Source organism: Excalfactoria chinensis, chromosome 2 (assembly GCF_039878825.1).
Source record: "Excalfactoria chinensis isolate bCotChi1 chromosome 2, bCotChi1.hap2, whole genome shotgun sequence".
Taxonomy (NCBI): domain Eukaryota; kingdom Metazoa; phylum Chordata; class Aves; order Galliformes; family Phasianidae; genus Excalfactoria; species Excalfactoria chinensis.
The window spans coordinates 41,293,165-41,315,186 of NC_092826.1; the positions used below are offsets into that span (position 1 = coordinate 41,293,165).

Here is a 22,022-nt window from a genome sequence, read left to right on the forward strand (position 1 = left end):
AGCGGCGGAAGCGGCCCCCGAGCCCCGCGGCAGCGCTAGGGGACCCTTCCCGCTCAGGCCGCCGCCTGCTCGGCTCCGCGGGCCCCTCCGCCGGGCGGTAGCAGCGGCAGGAGCCGAGCTCAGCCCTCGCCCCCGGCCCGCCGCCGCTCCATGGGAGGAGCCCGCCGCCGCCCTGCGGGAAGCGCGGCCGCCGCGTGCCGGGATTGAGGGGAGCGGGCGGCTCTGAGACGGCGGGAGGATGCCCCTGTTCCGGAAGGTGCTGCGCGTCTCCAATCGCTCCATGCTCGCCTTCATCTTCTTCTTCTCCTTCTCTTCCTCCTGCCTCTACTTCATCTACGTGGCCCCCGGCATAGGTAAGCCCGGAGCCGGCCCGCTGGGGGGAGGGGGGGGGAGGGGAGGCGGGCCTCAAGCACCCCCGCTGCCGTGGGGGTGTGCGGGGCCGGGCGCGCTGCTGCTAACCTTGCATCTTTGTTCTGCTGCCTTCCGACGCTCTAGAAGGTTCATCTGGCGTCGCGACGTGGGTAGTGCTATTCCTGCTTCCCAGGCCAGGAAAGTGAGGTGAAAACGCTGCTCGCCGTGACGCCGTGCTGTAAGCTAACGGCAGGAGCCAGGAGTGAGCTGCAGTGTAAGCTAACGGCAGGAGCCAGGAGTGAGCTGCAGAGTTGCCTGAATGCATCTTTTAAGACAACAGTAACTGCGTGGATCAATTAAAACGTTTGTCGTTTCCTTCTGTCAGTGGGGTCTCTTCGCAGGCTGATTAACTGTTACCTTTGAAATCACTGCTGCAGTGGGGAGATGAGTGTTGTGTAAGAAATGCTGCATAACACAGCTGCAGGTCTGGGTCTTATAGGGAAACAAACAGCAGGACTGGTCAGGTGCTGTGTTCTTAGCTTACTTGTGCTGTTCCAGGGAGGGCATTAGGCTCTTCCTCACTGGATGAGTCCTTCAGAACTGGCTTGTGTTTCCTGAGATAGGAAGCACTGTGTGTGATGCTCTGTGGTGTGTCTCTTGGCTAGGCTATGCTTCCCCTTTTTCCAGAGAACACTGGTGCTTTCTCCTGTACATCTCTGGACTTGTTAGGACCTTCCTGTCTGTAAAGCTGTCTCCCTGTCATTTCTCTGTCTTCTCAGTGCTTGAAAATCCTCTCTGCAGTCATTGCTGCAAAATATACCCCCTGATCAGGTGGCTGAATCTTTGCAATGATTGTGTCCTGCTGACTGCTGTCTTCTAGCTGTTCACCTTCACTTTTGTTTCTGGTTTAATAGTGACAGGACAAGGGGAAACCGCTTTGAACTGAAGGAGAGGAGATCTAGTTAGATGGTAGGAGGAAGTTTTTTTTCACTCAAGAGGCGTTGAGGCAGTGGCACAGGTTGCCCAGAGAAGTTGCGGTGCTCCATCCTTGGAAGTGCTGAAGGCCAGGCTGGGTGGAGCCCTGGGCAGCTGAGTCGGTGGGGGACAGCCTGGAATTTTTCTTCATCACTGAAATGCTGCTTCTTCTGTAGAAGTACCTCTGCTTCTTAACTAAACAGCATCTGTGTAGTACCATATTCAGTTTCAGAGTCTTCAGTAATTTCTTTCTTGACTTCTTGCTGCTTAGCTATTGGGTTAGATGCTTGTGCAGCTTTCTTTTCACCAGAAGTGAAGTGAAATGAGCAGTTTATACCAGAAGAATTCTTGGGGTAGGTTGTTCAGGCCTAATCAATATTAAAAAAAAAAAATAAAGAACTTAAACTGTAATCTCAGATATATGTGTTACAGTCAGCCCCATCAAGTCTGGTTTTGCAATAAAGGAAATCTTCAGTAGTGGTTAGATGAGTCTGTGACATTGCAGCTCTTTCCAACTACTGTTCACTGGTGTGCTACTCTGTATAGAAGAGTATAAAGTTCAAAATCCTGCCATCCTGCACTGGTCTTATTGGGGAAGTGAATATATAAAGTGTTGAAGGGAAGGGCAGTAGGGAAGTTTTATACCAGTAATCCAAATCTGCCAGATTGCAGGTGTGATGATGATTTCCCAAGGATTTGCTCCCGGAAATGTTACTGTGTACAGTGGAGAGAAAGAAGATAGACTGCTATCTTAAAACTGGCAGCCATCCTAGCAGTATTCTTGGATGTATATCTAAATAGGAACAAAGGAAGATCTGAAGGAAAGAAGAAGTTTAGGCAGGTGATTCATGTAATAATTGCATGTGGTATGCATGTGCTATTTTCAAATTGTGGTACATGCATTTTCCCTTCCACTGTGTGCACTGGGATAAGTTTATCTAAATCAAAGTTGGTTGTGCACGAGGAGGTGAAGAGTGTCAAAGATTGCTTACTGAAGTTCAGCCAGCAGCATTTTATGAATACGTAACTATGAATTAAAAATTGTAAGACTTAAAGCAATAATGATATCTATAGAACTTTATTCTGTAGTTATAACTCGTTGTGATCTGTCACAATCCCTGTATGCAGATGTGTTCTAGTGAACATATTCTTGGTTCGTCAGAACACTTTCTCCCTCAAGATCCAGGACATGGCAGAAGGGAAGACAGAAGTGCTTCCTCTTCCTGATGGAGATGGGAATTGAAAAGAGGGAGAAGTTGATTTCTCAGATGTGTGAGAAGAGTATGTTTATTAGGTAGCAGTGTGGCTTCCTGAAATGACAACAACTGAATGAGAATTTAGTTTTTACTGGTCTAAGGGAATGGAATTTCCTTCTTGCATGTAATTTATGGCTTATCAAAAAGAGAAGATGTCCACACAAGGAATTCCTTAGCACTGGGAGAGTTTCTGAAGAGCTTATTGTCACTTTCTTCTGAATGATAATGAAAGAGGAAAAAGTGTCTTATTTTTGCTTTTCCTTTTAAATTGGTTGGGTGTTTTAAAGCAAAGACTAGAGAGATAGGACAGTAAGGCAAAATAAATGGTAGTCAACAATTTAAATGTTTGTAAAGTAGGTTTTTTGTTTAAGTTTAGAAATAACACTGTGTACTATTATCATGTATTTGATGAAAGCAAGTAACAGGCACCACTACTCCAGGAAGACCACTTCATTTTCTCCTCCTTCTTGGGTTCTTAAAATGGAAGTTGCTTATTTTGGGTTAATAAATGAAGGTGGCACATGATTCTGAAACGTCACTGGAAGTTCCAAATGCATCAATATTTACCACAAATATGTCCTGCACATAGAGAATGAGGAAGCTAGCAGGGCTGGAATCTTTGGCAGGAATATCTTATGCAGTGTTGCTGATAACAGAACTGATGACAGCAAGTTTGAATAGTTAATGTCTGGTGCTGACAGCTATTCAAAACACAGTTAGTTTTGCGTTTACATTGTGGAATATCTCCAAGATGAGGAGAATCAGACAATGATGAAGGGATGTGGTGAACAGGAAAGAACATTTGCTGATTTTGTTTTACTGCCAAGCCAGTCTGAGAGTTGCCGGAGAGTTTTATTTTTTGTACTTTACTTTTCAACTTTTCTATCAGCATCAAAGCTGAAATCTCTTGTACTGTAACTGGTTTTATACAGCAATCTCACCACTTTATTTTATATCAACAGGTTCATTTGTTTGCTTTTTTCTGAATTCAGCAGGGTACTTCTAGCAGTATCTTATGACTCTCGGTAGTCAACTGCAGTGTACCTTGGCCAGCTTGGATGTAATGATGTTATAGTACCTGTGGGAACTGGGTGTGGAGCAGTGCAGGGATTGTGGAAGGTATAGTCTGCTTTTGACCTTGGTGATCAGAAAGCCTGAACAGTGGAATGAGACTGTTGAGGAAAAACACAGTTACTATTAACTTCCTCTGTCATTTCTAACCAAGGAGCAGCTTCCTAGCTCAGCAGAACTTTGAAACACCTCCATTGTTTTCAGCTGACAAGTTGATATATTAAATCTTTTACTCCTTCCCCTTTACAATATTAGGAAATAATTTTGCTAGTAGAAAAAGACTATACAGTCCTTTTCAGCTTGTGCAGAAATGGATGGAAGAACCAAAAATGTGATCGGCAAGATAAATATTTGCTGGTGAATGGTTCCAGTTGCTGAACCCATAGATATGGATACAGCCTCCGTGTTCCTGGTATCTCTGTCTTTTGTAATGTTTCTGAAGACTTGCTGTTTGATCACAGAATAACTTAGGTTGGCGAGGACCTGTCAAAGTTATCTGATCCAACCTCCAGCTGCAAGCAGATCATACAAGATCAGATTGCTCATGGCCATGTCGGGTTGAGTTTCAGATACCTCTGGGAAAGGAGATTCAGTGCTTCCTTTGGACAACCTGTTCCAGTGTTTGACAACTCTGAGAAAATTGGAATGTTATTGCAATTTTCTCTCTTTTTATCTTGTGTCCATTGCCTTGTGTATTCCTTTTCTATCTAGCTTTCATATGTGTTCACTTCCATTTTTTTCTTTTGTTTTCACTGTGTGACTGAAGACACCAGAGGTGCATTTTCCTCGTAGCCATTTCCAGTTAGCACTGAAAGACTCATTTCTTTCAGTTTCTGTTTCTGTATTACCTGCTCCATCATGGAGATTTTCCTCTGGGCTTGCTTTGGTATGTTAAAACCTTTATTTTACTGGAACCCCTGTATTAGTTGTAGTGTGCTAATATGGTCTCATAAGTTGCTGTACAGAGGAGAATCAGTACTGTTGACCTGAAGTCTATGCTGTTGCTAATGCAATGGCAGTGTGCTGTTGGTTATGTCACAGTGATTTTAGGTTCAATTGCTATCAAAGGCCTTAGTTGGAGGAAATTGTTTTGGAATTAGCTACTGCATTATTTAACTTGCTATATCATCAGCTAATTGTCTGGTGATGGAGAACAGAGCATCCTGAGGTGGAAGGGAGCTTCATTGAATCCAGCTCCATAAAGAGCGTGTTAGAAGTGGAGACTTTTGACCAATATGATTGCCTTTTTTACTGGTTCTGCTTAGTAGATAACTGATGTTTATTCAGTCCTGAGACTTGGAGCCAAAGGACTCATCTGTTAGGCGTATTCTTTGTGACAGCAACTATACAGACATTGTCTGGAGTACTGAAAAAACACCACCAATGTAAACAATTCTGAAACTTCTCTGTGGTATCTGGTAAAGACACACCCATCTGTGTCATATGAATGATCTCTGTTAACCTCCAGGAATAGCAGTTGTTGGTGGTATTGTTTTACAGATTAAGGTGATCTGTGCCTTTCTAATATGCTTTTCTTATGAGGGTGTGTATGTATATGCAAACTCAAAAGCAGTCTCACCACACCAATGAAAGAAGTGTTCATTTATTATTAAATTACAAGCAGTGAAAATTCATCTTAAATGTTCAGCAGTAAATCAGACCTAAAATAGGTTTCAAGGCCTACTCTTTTTCTTGATTGTTAGGTGTATTTTAAACTTCTAATTAACAACAAATAGTGATATGACAAGGGGGAATGGTTTTAAACTGAGACTGAGGAAGTTTTTCACACAGAGGGTGGTGAATGCACCGGTTTGGTTATCTTTACTGCAATATTATTTATTACAAATGTTTTAAAGTCCTTGTGCTGCAGCATGTAAAATATTCCCAGCACCTAAATTCTTGACTCTAGAAGCCATTTCAAGCTGAGTTATATTTGCTATATATTTAGTGTGGTCTTTAGAATTTAATCTGAACACTTTCAAGTTTAACACCTGATTGATTTGCCATTCATGAAGTCTGCCAGTAGTGTATTTATATTTCTCATGTTGCTTAGAATAATATGGTATAACCTTCAGATGAGAAGAGGTCTGCCTGAGACTTGTTCTAGAAATGTCCCTGTGAGATTATTTCCCATTTACAGTTATTAGCTGACTTCTCTCTATTAACCCGTTTGAATGCACGTCAATTTTTATGAAGCAGGTTGACTGTGCTTTTCAGAAGTCTTATGAAAGCAGGTGTTGAATATCAGATGTATAACTTTAGAGGAAATGGTCACTGGCAAGAACTACCTTCCTTACAAGCAGTGTTTATTGCATTTTAACTTTGCAGTGTCTCTGGATTTTCTATCGGGTATCCCCACTCTGAGCTTCTCAGTATGCTGGATCTTGTTGTGTTTTTTGAATCAATGTTTTGTGTTGGAAGGGCCCTTTGAGATCATCCAGTTCCAACCCCCCGCTATAGGCAGGGACACCTTCCCTTTAGACCAGGTTGCTCAAAGCCCCATCCAGCCTGGCCTTGAATGCTTCCAGGGAGGGTGGCATCAGCAGCCTCTGTGTGTAACCTGCTCCCATGTCTCACCACCCTTACACAAATATTTGGCCCTTACTTTTCTTGCCAAGTCCTGTGGAATTGTTATGTAAGACATTTCCCTTTTGTTTTTTTCTTTTCAATTTTAATGATAAAAGCTGTATTTCTAAATGAAATTTATGATCTCCATGTGTTTTTTTTTTTCTTCTTTGGCATCTTAAAAATCCCAGTTTGTAATCTCATTAATGTTTTTCTGACTTTTTTTTGCTGAAATAATCAGTTCTATCTTCCTCCTCCTGTTCTTCAGAATATTAGTCAGTGCTCTACTTTCAACTTAAACTGTTCTGCTGTATTCTGTAATATCTTGATTGTTTCTAAGTGTGTAGCATGTTGTTTTGGCTTTTTGGTGCACGTCTGCAGAACAATAAATTACAAAGCTTTGATCTGGAAATAATTACTCTTTTTCTATGACGAGGGTTGATTAACTTATGTAGCATTGTGAAAAGTGCTTTAACTTTCAGTGTAGTGCTAGAAGAAGCTTGATTTCCTAATGGAGAATGATCTGAGAACGGTACTTTTTTTGCTTTAATAATAGTTTTGGTAGTTGTCAAGTGAATATTTAAATAATAAGAAACTGCCTGATGTAAAGGGAAAAAAATGATGCGTCTTTCAGGTATGAGCTTATGCTCACTCTGCAGTTGGATTAGGTAGAGCATTTAGTATAGTACTTATTCCAGGATGTCCTACATGGGCCTGTTGTTTGGTTTCTGAACTGCACTTCTCAGAACTGTGTACATTGTGTGACAGTATGGGTTCTACACACTGAGTTTGGAGAGTTGTATTTCTGACTTGCTGTGGGCCACATATATAAAATAAGGAGAATATGAAGAAAATTGATTGTGAGTGGTTACTTGAAAGTTTCTGGTTTGTTCATTGCCTCGCAGTGTGGCAGACATGCTGATTGGTGCAAATGCAGAAAAAATAACAGTGGAAGGAAATCTTCATGACAGCAAAGGCAGCGTTTCTGGAAGATGACCCTTGTTGTTTCAGGGAGATGACCCTTGTTGAATTACCACTGGCAACTGAAAAGAGGATTCCTGTGGAAAGTTGTCAGACTGTAACCCTGACTATTCTGCTCTGTCTTATTTCCTTAACACACTAGGAGGATGGATGTATTTTTCTGTTATACTTCAGTCTGTTGCGTATTATCTTAAATGCTTTGTTGCTGTCACTGTTGGGTAGTATGAGGTGTAACCTGTGCCTCTTTTTCACAGAGTTTTGCTGAGAAACCTCTGCTAGTAGACCAGCTAAGTTTATAGGACTGAGGTTTCATAAGATGCTTTTAGCTTTTGAGGTAATTAATTGGTAACTCATGCATCCACTCTTGCTTGAGAGGCTGTTGAATGACAATAGAATATGAACTTGATCAGGCAGTGGCAAGATGCAATGTCCTTTCAGTTTGGAGGCTGGCTACTGCTTTATTTTGTTTCCCCGCTCTGTCCTCCTGTGCATCTTTAAAGAGATGAGCATAAGAAAGAGACAGCCGGGATATTATGTTAAGATAAGGTGTTGTGGTTTATTGCAGACTGTCTATGCAATTCAGGAGGACTAACTATGAAAGGTACATCGACACAGAACTTTATTCCTCAACAGAAGAGCCTCTTTTTATTGGAGGGCTTCAGGGAGGGGTTAAACTGTGGAAGATTTGAGTATGATTGTGGATTCTGTAGTAGCAACTGAGCCCTGCCTACCTTTCTTGTGAGGAATTCTTTGGTACAACACACAACTGCTGGAGTGTTTGTAATCTTTGTAACTAATTTTTGGCTATGATCCCACATAGCTGGCATGAAGAGTGTAAAAAGTGCAAAGAAGGGAAGTTGTTGCATTATGTTTATGTATTTGGGTAGAAATGAATGATGGTTTGTCAAGCAAATGAATGAGGAATGTGAGGTGTTGAACTGGGCTTCCATGATATATTGATTTAGACGTGACAAGGCTCGATCTTCCTCTTAGCAAGAGCAATTTAGGCCAAGGCTGACAACAGGCTTTGCCTGATTGTTTTTGGGATTCTGACAGTATTTTCAAGATGCCTACTTCATATAGAAATGTCTTATCTAGCTTTGTCTGTCACAAATGTCTGGTGTGTTTATTTTCATTTTCCTCCTTTTCCTCAAGAGAAGCAAATTTCCCTCAAAAAAAGAGAGCTTGTAGATGCTTTGGCAGAAAATCTGTTCAATCAGGGTTTGTATTTGCATTCTTACTTGGATTAGAATAAAGTTTCCCATAGGAATTGAAGGCAGTTATTACCCTCTTGTCTTTCCTGTGTACTTGTTTCAAGGTCTTCATCTTAGTTCTGTACTTAACATTTAGCATCAGGTTACTAAAACTACAATGGTAGCATGTTGGAGTAGATTGTTTTAAAATATTCTTTCTTATGACTCCTGGATTAAATCTTTCAGCCATAGTAGAAGCAGTTCTGGAGAGTAAGTTTGCTGCCCTATGCAGTGTCCACAGTCTCCATTCCTGTTTACTATGTATTTGTGTAACAGCTGAAGTGTTTCCACTCAATGTGGTTTGGTAGCAGCAAGAAAAAAATTCCCAAGGCTGGTAAATGCGAAAGAAGAAAAAGCATTAAGCTTTCCCATCAAGTAAGGTGAGATGATACCTCCAGTATCAGACCAAGCTTGTTTTTTGTTGCAGTTTTGCTTTAGTGGCTGTAGGATTTTAACCTAAGTTAACAATCCCAGTAGTTGAGTAATTTTTACATATATGAATTCTCATGTGTCAAAACAGCTAGTTGTCTTGGTCAAGAGTTGGGGAATTATGCTCCATGCACAGCACATGAAATGTGCTGCTAAGTAGTAGTTTCTTTTGTTGTTAATGAGGAGTTTTCTGAATGCTGATAAAATTCCCCATCGGTTCTTTAAATAAAACCAAAAACATTACTTTACAAATATTATTTCTTGAAAGGTAGTGGAGGTATTTAGATCTCTGTGGATGTTGGTTAGTGTCATTTGCTAATGTGGTAGAGTTGGTCATCATATTTTCCTTTGGAAATGCTCTTCTGCCCTTTATAAGAAGATCTCCTTTATTGTGCTGTGAGAAGTCTTCATCTGATTCAGTTACACTATTCACTTCAAAAGTAATGACTTGCATTTATTTCCATGGAAACTACAACAAATATTAAGTGCATAGTCACTATTTGATAGGGCAGATTTTCAGCTACAGAACAGTACTTTTCAATACAACTGCTACCATTTATCCAGTTCACATGGGTGAACTCTTCATTTCATGTGACAGCTGTGCATGGCAATCTGGAACGTGGCTTGTCTTTGTTGCTGTTGGTGCTACTGAAACTTACCACCTCACTGTACTCACATCTACTGTTTGGTTTCCATAAAAGTTCAGCAAACACCCACTGATGTTCATCAATGCTATTTTTTCCACTTGAAGGTATTCAGTCCCACACCTTGCCTTCATAAACACTTCCATGTCAGATGTGACATTCTGTCAGAGTGCCCCTCTGCTACAATCTGTCACATGGCAACAGAATGTAACCGAGTGTTATTGGTGGGAAGGTTCAGCCTCTACTGCCATACCACCAACATCCACCTCTGGCACCGTGAGCACTTGTGTTTGTGTCATGCCATTGGTGCCAGGTTATTTGTCTAGTATGTTATTTTCTCCAAAATCTCAGAGCATTTTTTTGGTTGCAGTGGATCACTAGTTCCAGCAAGCCAAATATCTGCTGGATGAATGGGTGCTTCAAATAGTTGAGATGCCTGAAGTTTAAATAGTTGAGTAGATGATCTTGTGATCCTTGTTGCTCCCAAGATTAGGAATCATTCTTCAAAGTGTTTTCTTTTATATTATTTTTCTGAGCTCTTTGAGTCCTGGATACATGTTTGCTTACTCAGATATAAATACAACCCCTTTTCCAACTTACTTGCTTTCTGTTTAGGACTGACAATTATATTGAGGTCAGATTTGGGGCTTTGAATGTAAAGCTGAGACAAACTAATATTTCCTATTGTTGCTATGAGTGAGTGTCATAGTTACTTTGAATGCTGATTTATTCATGCTTAATGCCTAAAATAAATAGTTTATATCTAATTATCAACCATTAATTTTTTATGATTGTCAGTGATTTATAACAATTCTACGATGAGACAGCTGTTAGGAGTGAATGAATAGCAGTACATTTTGGTTGAAAGTTGTGTTAACTAATGATTTTAAAAGGGGGATAGTTCTGTGGGACTGAAGAATTTATAGATTTTTTTTTTTGTCCTATATTTTTATGCTGTATGTATTAATGTGTACCCTGTATTTTTTGAGATGGATGGGTGTGTGTCTGCACATGAAAACCAAGTTCATTTGATTCCTTGAGCTGTTAATTGCTTTTTGTAAGCTAAAGTGAAAAGAGTCATATGAAACACATACTGACTTTCTATAATTTCATCTTTTAAATAGGCCTCTCAGTGAATTTATTTTGTTCTTGTTTTACTGCTGTTAAATTTTACTTTTTGTGGACCTTTGTTGTGGATTATTAGTATTCACTAACTATGAATTCAGACCTAGTAGCAATTAACTAGAGCGTGTTAAAAGTGGTTGTTAGAAGAATTTTGAAATAACTTTACTTCAATTGAAACCAAAATTGCTTTTTGTTTTATCAGCAAATACATATCTCTTCATGGTGCAAGCTCGTGGTATAATGCTGAGGGAGAATGTGAAAACAATAGGACACATGATCAGATTGTATACTAACAAGAACACAACACTGAATGGAACAGGTGAGGGTATTTCTTACTTAATTTCATTTGTAAAAGAGCTTTTTGGGGTGAGTGGGGGGGAGGGTGGGGCCTACGCAAGCAAACCTTGATGGTCATAGCTTGATTGTGAAAACCTAGAACCACATCCAACTCTTCTGTGACTGTAGAGAAAGTGGAAGAGTTAATGTTTATCAGTTAAACAGGGAAAACGTCATAGCTGTAATGCAGATATTTTAAATGAATTACTGTTATTGCGGTAGAATTTTTTTTTTTAATCATGTTGCAAGGAACTTTGTATTTACAAAGTCAGTGTTGTAAACTGTGTGATAATATGATACAGAATCACTGGATAGCTTACATTTTTCCACAAATATTTCTTCTTTTTAAGATTATCCTGAAGGAAACAGTTCAAGTGACTGTGTTGCCCAAACAACAATGTATCTTCCAGAAAACTTCACTTATTCTCCTTACCAGGCTTGTCCCGAGAAACTGCCTTACATGAGTAAGTCTAAACTGTTCTTAATGCTTAGGTAGTCAGCTGGATTGTATTTAAAATATAGTGTAATTATTTTAATGCAAAAAAATAATAAAATTTAATGCTAAATATTTTAGTTATCCTACTTGGGGATGTAATAAAGCTTGAACAGCACGAAATATAAATAATCAGAGAAATAACATGATGCTTATATGCATTTTTATATCAATATAAACATTATAAGTATTTCTAATGAAACTTTCAAAGAATCTGATAGTTGAATTCTGCTGATTTAGTTTATTCAAAACTTTATTGGTTTCTGCTAAATTGTTGCCTTTGAGTTAGTTTGCTGTCCAGAAGTGGAGACATTAAGGCATATCAGATATTGATGTTTCAGCCTGATTCTGCCAGGTAGCCTTGATCATTAACATGAATTTGTTTGCACTGATTTGTATTTACAATGGCCAGAATAGGGACTTGCATTCTATTTGTCCATTCTTCTCAACCTTATTGGCTGTACATAATTCTAGCAGAATTTATCTATAGGTTGTCTTGTTACTATTCTCTTTTCCATTTTTTTTATATATTTAACATACTCTTTATTTATACTTAGCCTGTCCTGCTGAATTTAATAAAAAAGCATGATTTTGACAGAAAGTAATTCACTGGATAAGTTACTTTTCAGCACAAAGATATGTATTTCATCATTTGCTTGTTATGAATAGTCCTGAGTCAGTCAGAAAACAGCTTCTTGAATCATGTATATTTCAGCCTGCTTGATAGTCTAAGGCTGTTACAGAAATCAGCTGCATTTCTTCACATGACTGAATTCAATTTTCAAAGTTTTTATTCCTGGAATGAGTATGGTAAAATCCCATTTTGTCCCAAGTACATAAGCTCTAGAAATGAGAGCAAGTAGTACCTTCTGTGTGACTCAGTCTTTTAGGTTACAACACACTGGTTGAACACTGCTGCGCTAGTTCATAACTGGAGTAATGAATCTCTGCTTCAGGGTAGAAGAAGTGTGAAAGAGTATTTTATCAGGATAATTTTAATGCTGACTTTAGAGGTAAATGAAAAGCAGACCAGTTGTTTCTGTTACATGAAATAAAACACTCGTATTAAGGCCATCTCAACTTTTTAATAGTTCAGAAAAGTCACTGCAAGTCTAAGAACTGTCTCCTAGTGAGCTGTAGGGCATATCTGGATATTTAGTATGATTGCCTTGGTATGCTGGGGTTAAATATACCTTAACAATTTTATTAGATATCAGAAAAATCTGTTAGTATTTAAAAATTAATCTTGAGAGGAGGTAATTCTCCAGAATGGTACATTCTAATGTTTCATCAAGTTAATAGTCAAGCTTTCTCATACATTCTTCCTGTGTTTACTCCCATCCAGTCCCTGCAGTAAGCAGTTGGATTTCTCCTCGTCGTTCTCCTTGATGCCTGGAGAAGAGTTTAGCATCTGTATACCAAATGATTAGGTTTTGGAAAAGAATTAAAGTTTGTCAGTCTCCTCCTTTTTAGATAAACCGATTATTTCAGCTTTTCTAGAATACGTAGTTTTGACCTTTTGTTATTTTTGATTTTGTAATGTAGACTTTCTTTTATTTGATTTCCTTTTTAAGTGTCATTCCCAGCTAAAACCCTGACAGGACTAGAGAAAAAAACCAGACAAGTAATGACCTTGTCTTTAATGTAACAGCTGTTCCAGAATTACATTTCCCATTTTCGTACAATTACATTACAGTTTCTCTTATTATAGCGGAATCCATTATAGACTGTCAAAATCTCTTTATACATACTGTATCGTGGCCAAGTATTTCCCGTTTTGTGTGTGTATGCTTAATTGTGGGTACCTCATCCCTGAAGTTCAACGCCAAGTTATATGGGACTTTGGGTGATGTGATCTGATGGTAGGAGGGTTGGGAATGAGGTAATCCTTAAGGTCCCATTGCTAGTTGCCTGTAATATACTTTGTAGAGTTAGAACTGTCATCATAATTGAAATTAATATTTTTTTCCTCTCTATAGGAGGCCTTATTGATGTAAATATGAGTGAAATGAGTTTTGATGAAATTCAGCAACTGTTCTCAAAAGACTTAGACATTAAACCAGGAGGACACTGGAAACCCAAAGACTGTAAGCCACGATGGAAGGTGAGGGGTTTCTCTGCTTTTTTCTCCAGTTTGCATTCAATTGCAAGTACTCAGTCTTATGCCACATTTTTACATGTGCTATTTTAAAGTGTGTGTATTGTGCTCAAAGGGACTAAAAGCTTGTTGAAAACATGGAGTATTATGAGCTGTAATTAAACACTTTTTTACGTAGACATAAACTATTCAATGCATATGTAACTTAAATTGAAAAATACATTAAACTTTTACTTTTCAATTGATTGAGCAAAATTCGTACTGTCTTTCTTAATGGAAATGACGTGTTTTAGAATACTGAGCCTATTTATATGTACAGTGGTAAAATAGTTCATCTGAAATAAAACATTATAATTAAAAAAATATTGACTTAAAAGTTGTATATAAATTTTTGAAGGTGGCGATCATCATTCCTTTTCGTAATCGTCACGAGCATCTTCCAATTTTCTTCCGGCATCTGATACCGATGTTGCAGAAGCAGCGTCTGGAATTTGCCTTCTATGTTGTTGAACAGGTAACAATATTTTCTTGAAAAATGAATCTTCAGGATTCCCTACTATAGGAGATCTGACAATTTTACCGAGGTTTGGATGAATCTAGAATTTGAGAACTTATATGCTTGATGTTATGCTCGCTCTGGGCAACCTAATCTCACTTTGGATGTCCCTGTTCATTGCAGAAGAGCTGGAATAGATGACCTTTACAGATCCATTCCATTTCTAAGGATTCTATGTTTTAATTCTTTAAGTGAAAAGGCGGTGTTCGACTTAGTCCTAAGGATTAGCCAGTGTTGCGTTTCTTATGTTTTTTCCCAAGTACAGGCTAGTATTCTGTGAGTGATAACATAACACAGCTGCTGGGGTCCATAGTCTTTTTGAGTTTTCAAGATTAAAACAAAACAACAATAAAACCAAAAAGACAAAACAAAAAAAATATGTACCCACATTTATTTTTTTTATCGTGAAGGGATTGAAAATGGCCATTTGCAGACGGCCAATTTATAGTACGTACTTAATGAAATCCATTCAAAGGCAATAGCTTTAATGTGCATGCTATCTGGTTAATATAAGTGAGTTATAATGGCAGTGTTGATAGGTAGTTCTCTGAAGAAGATATTACTGGACTTATTTTTCATGGCTCATCTCATGTGGATTTTCAGGTGACAATTGGAAAAAATAACAAAGAAAAGATTGTCAATTATCATTTAAAAAAAAAAAAAGTCATGTAGAATGAATTTGCTTTATGGATAGGTCTTGTAGGCTATATTGTCTTATTTGTTCAAAACTGAAATTCAGAGATTTAAATCAAGTAATTAAAAGAATTTCAATGTAATTTCATTAAAGTTTCTTAGAAACTGGAATTAAGTTCTAAGATGATGTTAATTATAATTACATACATAATAGTATCTGAAGTTTTTGTTATTAAAGTATTTCAACTAACTGGTAGTGTCATGCTGTACTGATCAAATGCGGTAGATTGCTAGTGCTGTTATGTTTTGTGCAAGGTGGAAAGCTGTCTCAGACTGGTAAACTACAAAGTACAGTTGATGAGGTTGATGTTTACCAGAGCCATTCCTCTGTTTAACTACAGAAATAACAAGCACCGTTGTGTATACTTGTTTTTAATTTTTGTGTGGAATGTGACGTGTTTCTCTGGTGTTGAAAGTATGTCTCTTTCTTCCTTGTTTGCTGTTTGAAGACAGGTACACAACCTTTTAATCGTGCAATGCTCTTTAATGTTGGCTTCAAGGAGGCTATGAAGGATGTTGTCTGGGACTGCATAATATTTCATGATGTGGATCACTTACCTGAAAATGACCGAAATTATTATGGATGTGGAGAAATGCCACGTCATTTTGCAGCAAAGTTGGACAAATACATGTACATGTAAGTAATTAGCTTTATCCACATTGTTTCTGGGTCTTAAACATTCTTGAAGCGTATGTAATTCTTTCAAAAGTAAATCCAATAGATGAAACAAAATCTGAAACAATGTTGATTAAAACACACTGTAGCAGCTGCTGAGTGAAGAATGTTGTCTAAAGATTCGCGGAAGTTCATATCGATACTTGATTATTTCTCATAGTGAGGACGTATTCTTAAGACTGGGAATCACATTACTCAAGTCTCCTGGTATGTGTGTATATGTATATATTATATAGGAATAGTAGTTGCTTTTGTTGGTCGACTGCATATTACTTGATTATTATGTGCTAGTACTTAGTGTATGCCTACTGGACAAGAAAGAAGCCTATATATACCTTTCATTTAAAACATTACTTTCTAAAAACTGGAAGTCTAAGTTTTCTTTATTAAATATAACTTTTTTTGCTGTAGTTGAGTATATACCCTTAACCTATTCCTTTATAACTTTAACTATTCCATAGAATACAGTTGTGAATTAAAATTACTGAACCAATGCTTTACTGATTGTTGATTTTATTGTTGCTATTCCATTGCTTTCTTAAAGAAGTGTTTTTTGTTTTCTTTTTGGTTGAGTAGTTCAAAAGATAATATTTGGAAGGTTTTGTTTCATACTTTCAGCTTTGGACCTTAATCAGCCATCTGAAATATGAGGTAGACATGTTGCAGATTTGAGCTACAGTGTAAGGGTGCCTTTCATGCAGATCTAATGCTTCTGTAAACATTTTATGTGACTTCAACGCGTATTACTGAATGCCAGCAATCTGTGAGTCAGTTTCTCTTAGTGGACACATTTGGCTTCTGTACATGTCCTCAGTTATGGATTCATTGTGTTTTATTGAAAGCTATTTCTCAATAAGAAGACTACTTATCTAAGTCCAGATAAGATTATCTAATTTGTCTTTCTTTTTCAGTCTTCCATACAATGAGTTCTTTGGTGGTGTAAGTGGACTGACAGTGGAACAATTCAAGAAGATTAATGGATTTCCAAATGCCTTCTGGGGGTGGGGTGGAGAAGATGATGATCTTTGGAACAGGTGAATGTTCAGTACTCATTATATCTTTTTGATTGTTCTGTAGTATCCAGCACTTGTGAACACTAAGTTCATTTTGTTTTAGATGGGCAGATTCTCTTGTTTCTAAGAACTAAAAGAATGAGTATGAGATTTTTTTTTTTCTTGCACTTTTTGGTTTGGAGATATGTAACAGACTTTTAAGAGAGCTTTATTTTTTTTAACACATAATAGATATAAGAACAGATAATGGTATAAGAAGTATATTAGTATCAATCCTCCTAGTCCTTTGTGTGTAGCTTCTTACTTTTAATATGTCTCTACTGCTAGCATTACAGAATACCAACTTACTGGCTGTAGAGTAAGGATGAATTTCAAGTATCTTTAATGTTTTAAATGCTGCAAGTGGTAACTTAATTTGTAGCCTTATTGATGGTCACAGACTGGATAATGGACAGCAGTGTTTGCCATGCTACTAACTGCTCACGGTAAACAACTGTAAATTCCAGTGGAGTTCTTAAAATATGAGTTCATGTGGAGGGGGATATTTTAAAAGAAGAATTTGTTTTTCTCCTTTCCTTACTATTCTTGTATTTTTTATCCTGTTGTGCATTAAACATATAAGGACTAATGTTTCCCTCTTAACTGTTTTCTTGACATCACTATTATTTTTTGGGACAGAAGGGATATTTTTAAGGGAGGGAATGTCAGTGAATGGAAAAACTGAGATTTAAAACAGTTAACGCATAGTTTTTACTTTTGCTGTAACTTAAAACAAAGGCATTTCTTGATATTTTGTTTATTGCACTGTAGGGTTCACTATGCTGGATACAATGTAACAAGACCAGAGGGAGATTTAGGGAAATACAAATCCATTCCTCATCATCACAGAGGTGAAGTCCAATTTTTAGGAAGGTAAGAGAAGCTAAAAACTAATCAAACACTGCAGCTGAAGATGTAAAGTTTTTTCATATAAGTATATATAATATCTTCTCTATGCACACATAGGCAGTCAGTGCTTGTGAGTGTTTTTCCTTCTCCAGTGCTGAATTCCATGTCTTTTAAGCATTATGTGTTGTGTTCAGGTATTATTTTTATTTTTTTTTATTTAACTGTGAGAGAGGTAGACTTTGTGTATCAGGAGATGTTATTGTTCTTTGATGCAGGAAGTTTATAGTTCCTTTATAGTTTGGACGTTAGTGCTGGAATTGCTTTACTACTTTTTGCAGATTTTAGATATTCTGTATAAGGAAGCAGCACAGCTGGGGATAATGACTTGTGTGAAAACAGACTTTAGAACTCCTCAAGGGCTGTTTTCTTCTATCATGTATCATTGTATTCTGAGGTGAAGGTCTTCTTGTTTCATGATCGTGTGGACTTGAACTTTTTGTTCTGTGGTTCTTACACAAAATGCTTCTGCCTGCCCTAGACTAGAATAGCAACCAGAACGTAGCAGATGAGCTACATCGTTAAGAGGCAATGTGAAGCACAAAATAAAGGGTTTCTGGTATGTGTTTACAAATAACTAGAAATCCTGCTCAGTTTTGCTATCAGTGGGTATCTTTTTTTTTTTTTTTTTTCCCCTATGAGTATCATTCATTAAGAATAACGAATAAAGCTGCAAAGGTACAGATATGGTAGATATGAGTAAATGTATGCTATGAAAAACTAAATTTACGTATCAGTAACCAAGGAGGGAAAAGCTGCTTTTTAATAATCTGCAATTTAGATGTTTGCAAATGCAGGAATCTGAAGTGTGAAATGTAAAGAAATTCAGACATCTTAAATGTATGCTGATGCACAGTGAAGGCATTTAGATCCTATCTCTATAGTGAGTTATATAGCAAAAAAAGAAAAAAAAAAAAAGTGAAGAAATTGAATGTTCTTTAAGAAGGAGTTTAATTTGGAATTATAAAACGTATGTGGACTGCTCCAACATTAAAGCCATGGTTTCCATAAAAGCTACAATAACAGTAATGCTGTTTGTTAGAGCAGATTCACTGTTTGGTCTCTGGAAATGTTCAGCAAACACATTTGAATGCCAAGGGGTGTCAGTTTTTCTGCATGGAGGAATTCAATTCCATATGCATTTCCATGTCAGGTACTGTTTTGTTAGACTGCCCTTTTCCTACCACTTGCCACATGGCAATAAACTGTATTGGCATGGAAGGTTCAACCTCTGCTACCATACCACCAACATCTACCTTTGATCTTGTAATGTGGTCTTGAGATCAGCTTGCATGTATACACAAAGTTCAAGTGTTTAAAAAAGAAGAAAGCCAAAGTGGCAGACTTCTAAACTTCAGGTAAATAATTTAGTGATTTCAAGAAACTGAAAGATAGTCTCAGGGTTTGAAGATTGCAGTCTTTCAAACTGATGTGACTGTTACTGTATCACACCTACCATAAATTGAATGGTTTCTTGCAAATCTTTCTCATGGTTTTCTTCTTCCAACTCTCTCTACAGGTATAAACTTCTGAGGTATTCCAGAGAACGTCAGTATATTGATGGGTTGAACAATTTAGTATATACTCCTAAAATACTTGTCAGTAGATTGTATAAAAATGTAACTGTTAATCTTACACCAGAACTTGCTCCTATTAGAGACTATTGATGGAAATGCTGTGACAAGCTATCCTACTGGAGTAAACTTAATGCACTGGACGGTATAAATAGACACTGAAGACATTGTAAAACAAAACAAACAAAAGCCCACAACAATCAACGTCTTAGAATTAGGGATCTTTGTCCATTTGATGATGCATATTTGGGATGAGAAGTGAAGTGACTGTATGCGCCATGCATTCTGTTCAGAAAGAAAAGCCAGCAGCTACCACTCAGATGTTTACAGCATGAGACTACTGTTCAAGTCTTCATTCTCCATGTTCTCTATCTTAACCACTCAGCTAAATAAACTGCAGAAAACAGACTCGCTAGCTTCACTGGAAGTAGAGGCCTTCTTCTTCCAGGACATTTTTTATATTAAAGTGTTCCCACTCTGCCCTCCTGTACTTACTAAATGAATGCTTTTGTTCCTTTTTAAAATGTGTTTTGTAAATATGTGATGTAAATTAATGTGTGTACATTGCTTTTAAATTGCTCAATATTTTATGCTTCAGTATGTATTTGGATGTGTTCTTGTTTGAATTCTATAGGAATGTTTTTATTAGCATGAAAGAACAAATGTAAAGTATCCTTAAAAAAAGGTTATACCTTATGTGAAATGAAGGAAATACTAATTGTTGGCCGGCTATGACTGTAAACTGTTATACTAGTTTTGAGCTCTAGGCCTCATGCATATCTATATAGAAGAATCAGTTTCATATACGAACTTTCTCAAAAGAAAGTTTTTAATTTTATTTATTGCCAGCAAAATCATACAATACCCTGCCTGCCATCTAAATCCTATTTATATGCCTACTGCATGTGTATTATGGAAAATCTCGTGGTTGTTACATACTATGATCTACAGGAACTCTTAAGTGTTTCCACGTGTGCCACTGGTGTCAATGTCAGGGATTTTAATGATAAAACAATGTGTCTGGGTGCATACGGTATTTTGGTATTGTCTTTTTTTTAATACTATTGAAAAGCACTTTTATTTCTCTAAGATCAGAAGAGCCAAAAATGTCTTCATTGGAAGTATATTAAAGTTAGATTTTTAAGGAAATAATAAAACATAGTTCTAATGCTTGCAGTGTGGGATTTTCAGAAACATGGTGTGGGTCAAACTGTTCTACTTATGATTGCATAAGTGGAACTGAAATTAAGCTAAATGCTTTTTAAAATTCCACCTATGATATATTAATCAATATAGCTTTTTAAGGGCCTATTCTAGTACAGTGCTGAATGCTTTTATGATGCACTAAGTATCCTCAAGTCTATGACTTCAAATGAGATTGAGGTTGCACGGTTCCACAAAGAATTGGTCCTTTTTCTCTATTTTTGTGGTGTAAAATGTATGAGTAACTAGCCTCTCTCCAATGGCTTAGAATGAAAAACATATCCTCTTATTTTCCTATTATCTGTTTGTTTGTAATGTTAAGTATTTTTTCCTAATTTCTCTTTTTTTACATCCTTCATTTAATACTAAGGCAAAGGACTGAATCATTTATTTTCTGTGTTAATGCAAATATATTGACTAAGCTTTCCTGAACTATTTTGTTTGTCACAGTTATTCAACTCTTTAGGAACCAAAGCTGAATTCTGCTCACATAAAGAATGGAAAGCAGGATAGGATTGTTTATCTGTAGAGTATTCTGTAAGAGTGTAGACAAAACATACTGACTCATTACAATGTGTTGGTTTCCTGAACTGCTGCCCCAAATAGTGTGATGCTATGTATATTTTTGTTTGCCATAAAGCCTTTTTATTTCCTTGACATCCCAGCAGCAAATTTTGCTCTTAGTCTTTCTTAGGATAAAACAAGGGTTTTACTCATGGACATCCCAAGTATTTTGTAGAAATGTAGTGATTTAATTGTAGTACTTGAGAACTATTGTAAACGATAAACCTTATGAGAATTCCCCTAAAATCTGCCTGTTTATCTAATTATTATTGCATTGGCAAAGATGTAGTCCAACAAAAAGTATAAAGCGAACAGAACATCTTTTCAGAAGTTAGATCACCTCCTGATATATTTTTTTATAACTGAGTGTATAGGCAATTCTGAAGCATATGGGTAAAGGGAGATAATTAATATATGTATGATCAACATCTTCAAAATAAAATCGGTCTTATTTCATAACAGACTAAAACAATTATTTAAGAACTGTTGAATAAACTTTAAATTGTCATTAATTTTTGAAGTGATTTCTGGTTTTCAGTAGAAAGTTCACCTGCAATTCAACACCTTTGATTACCAAACATCCTTTGGTACTGTAGGTCTGTCCTGTTTTCTGTAAAATTCTTTTGTGCCCGTTTAGTAGGCGTTCTGTGAAATGTGCAATTTTTAGCCATTCAAATGCATATACATGCATAGATACACATACATGTAATGTATTACACATTTGCTGTGGCTGCACTAATGTAACTTTACAGCTATAAGTGATTAATCATGTCTGGTGTTAGGAAAAGCATGATTTTAAGCCAGGATGTGAATGGATGATGACCTATAGTGGAGTTCTTGAAAAGATTGCATTTTGGTGCCCCAAAGTGATGGCCGTTACCTTATGAAATGTTAACCAACACTACTCTCTCAATAACTTTGATCAATTTGTTGAGAAGTAAGTTTTCAAAGGTGCCATCTTAAATTACATCAAAATAATATTTGTATGCATCTGCTTGAGCTCAGTACTACTCTGTACTGAATTTTAACCTAAACAGTGCCTTCAAACAAAACAAATGTGATGCAGAACTAAGAGTTCTGTACATTCCTTTTGGTATTTTTCAAAGTTCTTGTAAAATGTGGTGTGAGGCCAAGCACATTGTTTTTTGCGTTGCTGATGAGGCAAGTGAAGAGCATCTTCTCTTTGAGGAGTTAAGTGGAGGGAGGAGAAAGGAATTGTTT

General features: G+C 37.2%; 1 protein-coding gene across 1 annotated transcript; it reads left to right on the forward strand.

Annotated features, from left to right (window-relative positions):
* Positions 1-88: 88 nt before the first annotated feature.
* B4GALT6 (beta-1,4-galactosyltransferase 6) lies at positions 89-21,311 on the forward strand. The gene is made up of 9 exons (XM_072329253.1): positions 89-353; positions 10,853-10,969; positions 11,337-11,450; positions 13,459-13,583; positions 13,975-14,091; positions 15,276-15,463; positions 16,414-16,536; positions 17,326-17,427; positions 18,980-21,311. Exons 1-9 carry the CDS (start codon positions 239-241, stop codon positions 19,125-19,127), a joined length of 1,149 nt encoding a protein of 382 aa, XP_072185354.1. The 5' UTR covers positions 89-238; the 3' UTR covers positions 19,128-21,311.
* Positions 21,312-22,022: the final 711 nt, after the last annotated feature.

Coding starts and splice junctions, on each gene's coding strand:
- B4GALT6 (XM_072329253.1), top strand. CDS start 239: ATGCCCCTGTTCCGGAAGGTGCTGCGCGTCTCCAATCGCTCCATGCTC. Junction 10,970..11,336: donor CACAACACTGAATGGAACAG/GTGAGGGTATTT, acceptor CTTCTTTTTAAG/ATTATCCTGAAGGAAACAGT. Junction 16,537..17,325: donor GATGATGATCTTTGGAACAG/GTGAATGTTCAG, acceptor ATTGCACTGTAG/GGTTCACTATGCTGGATACA.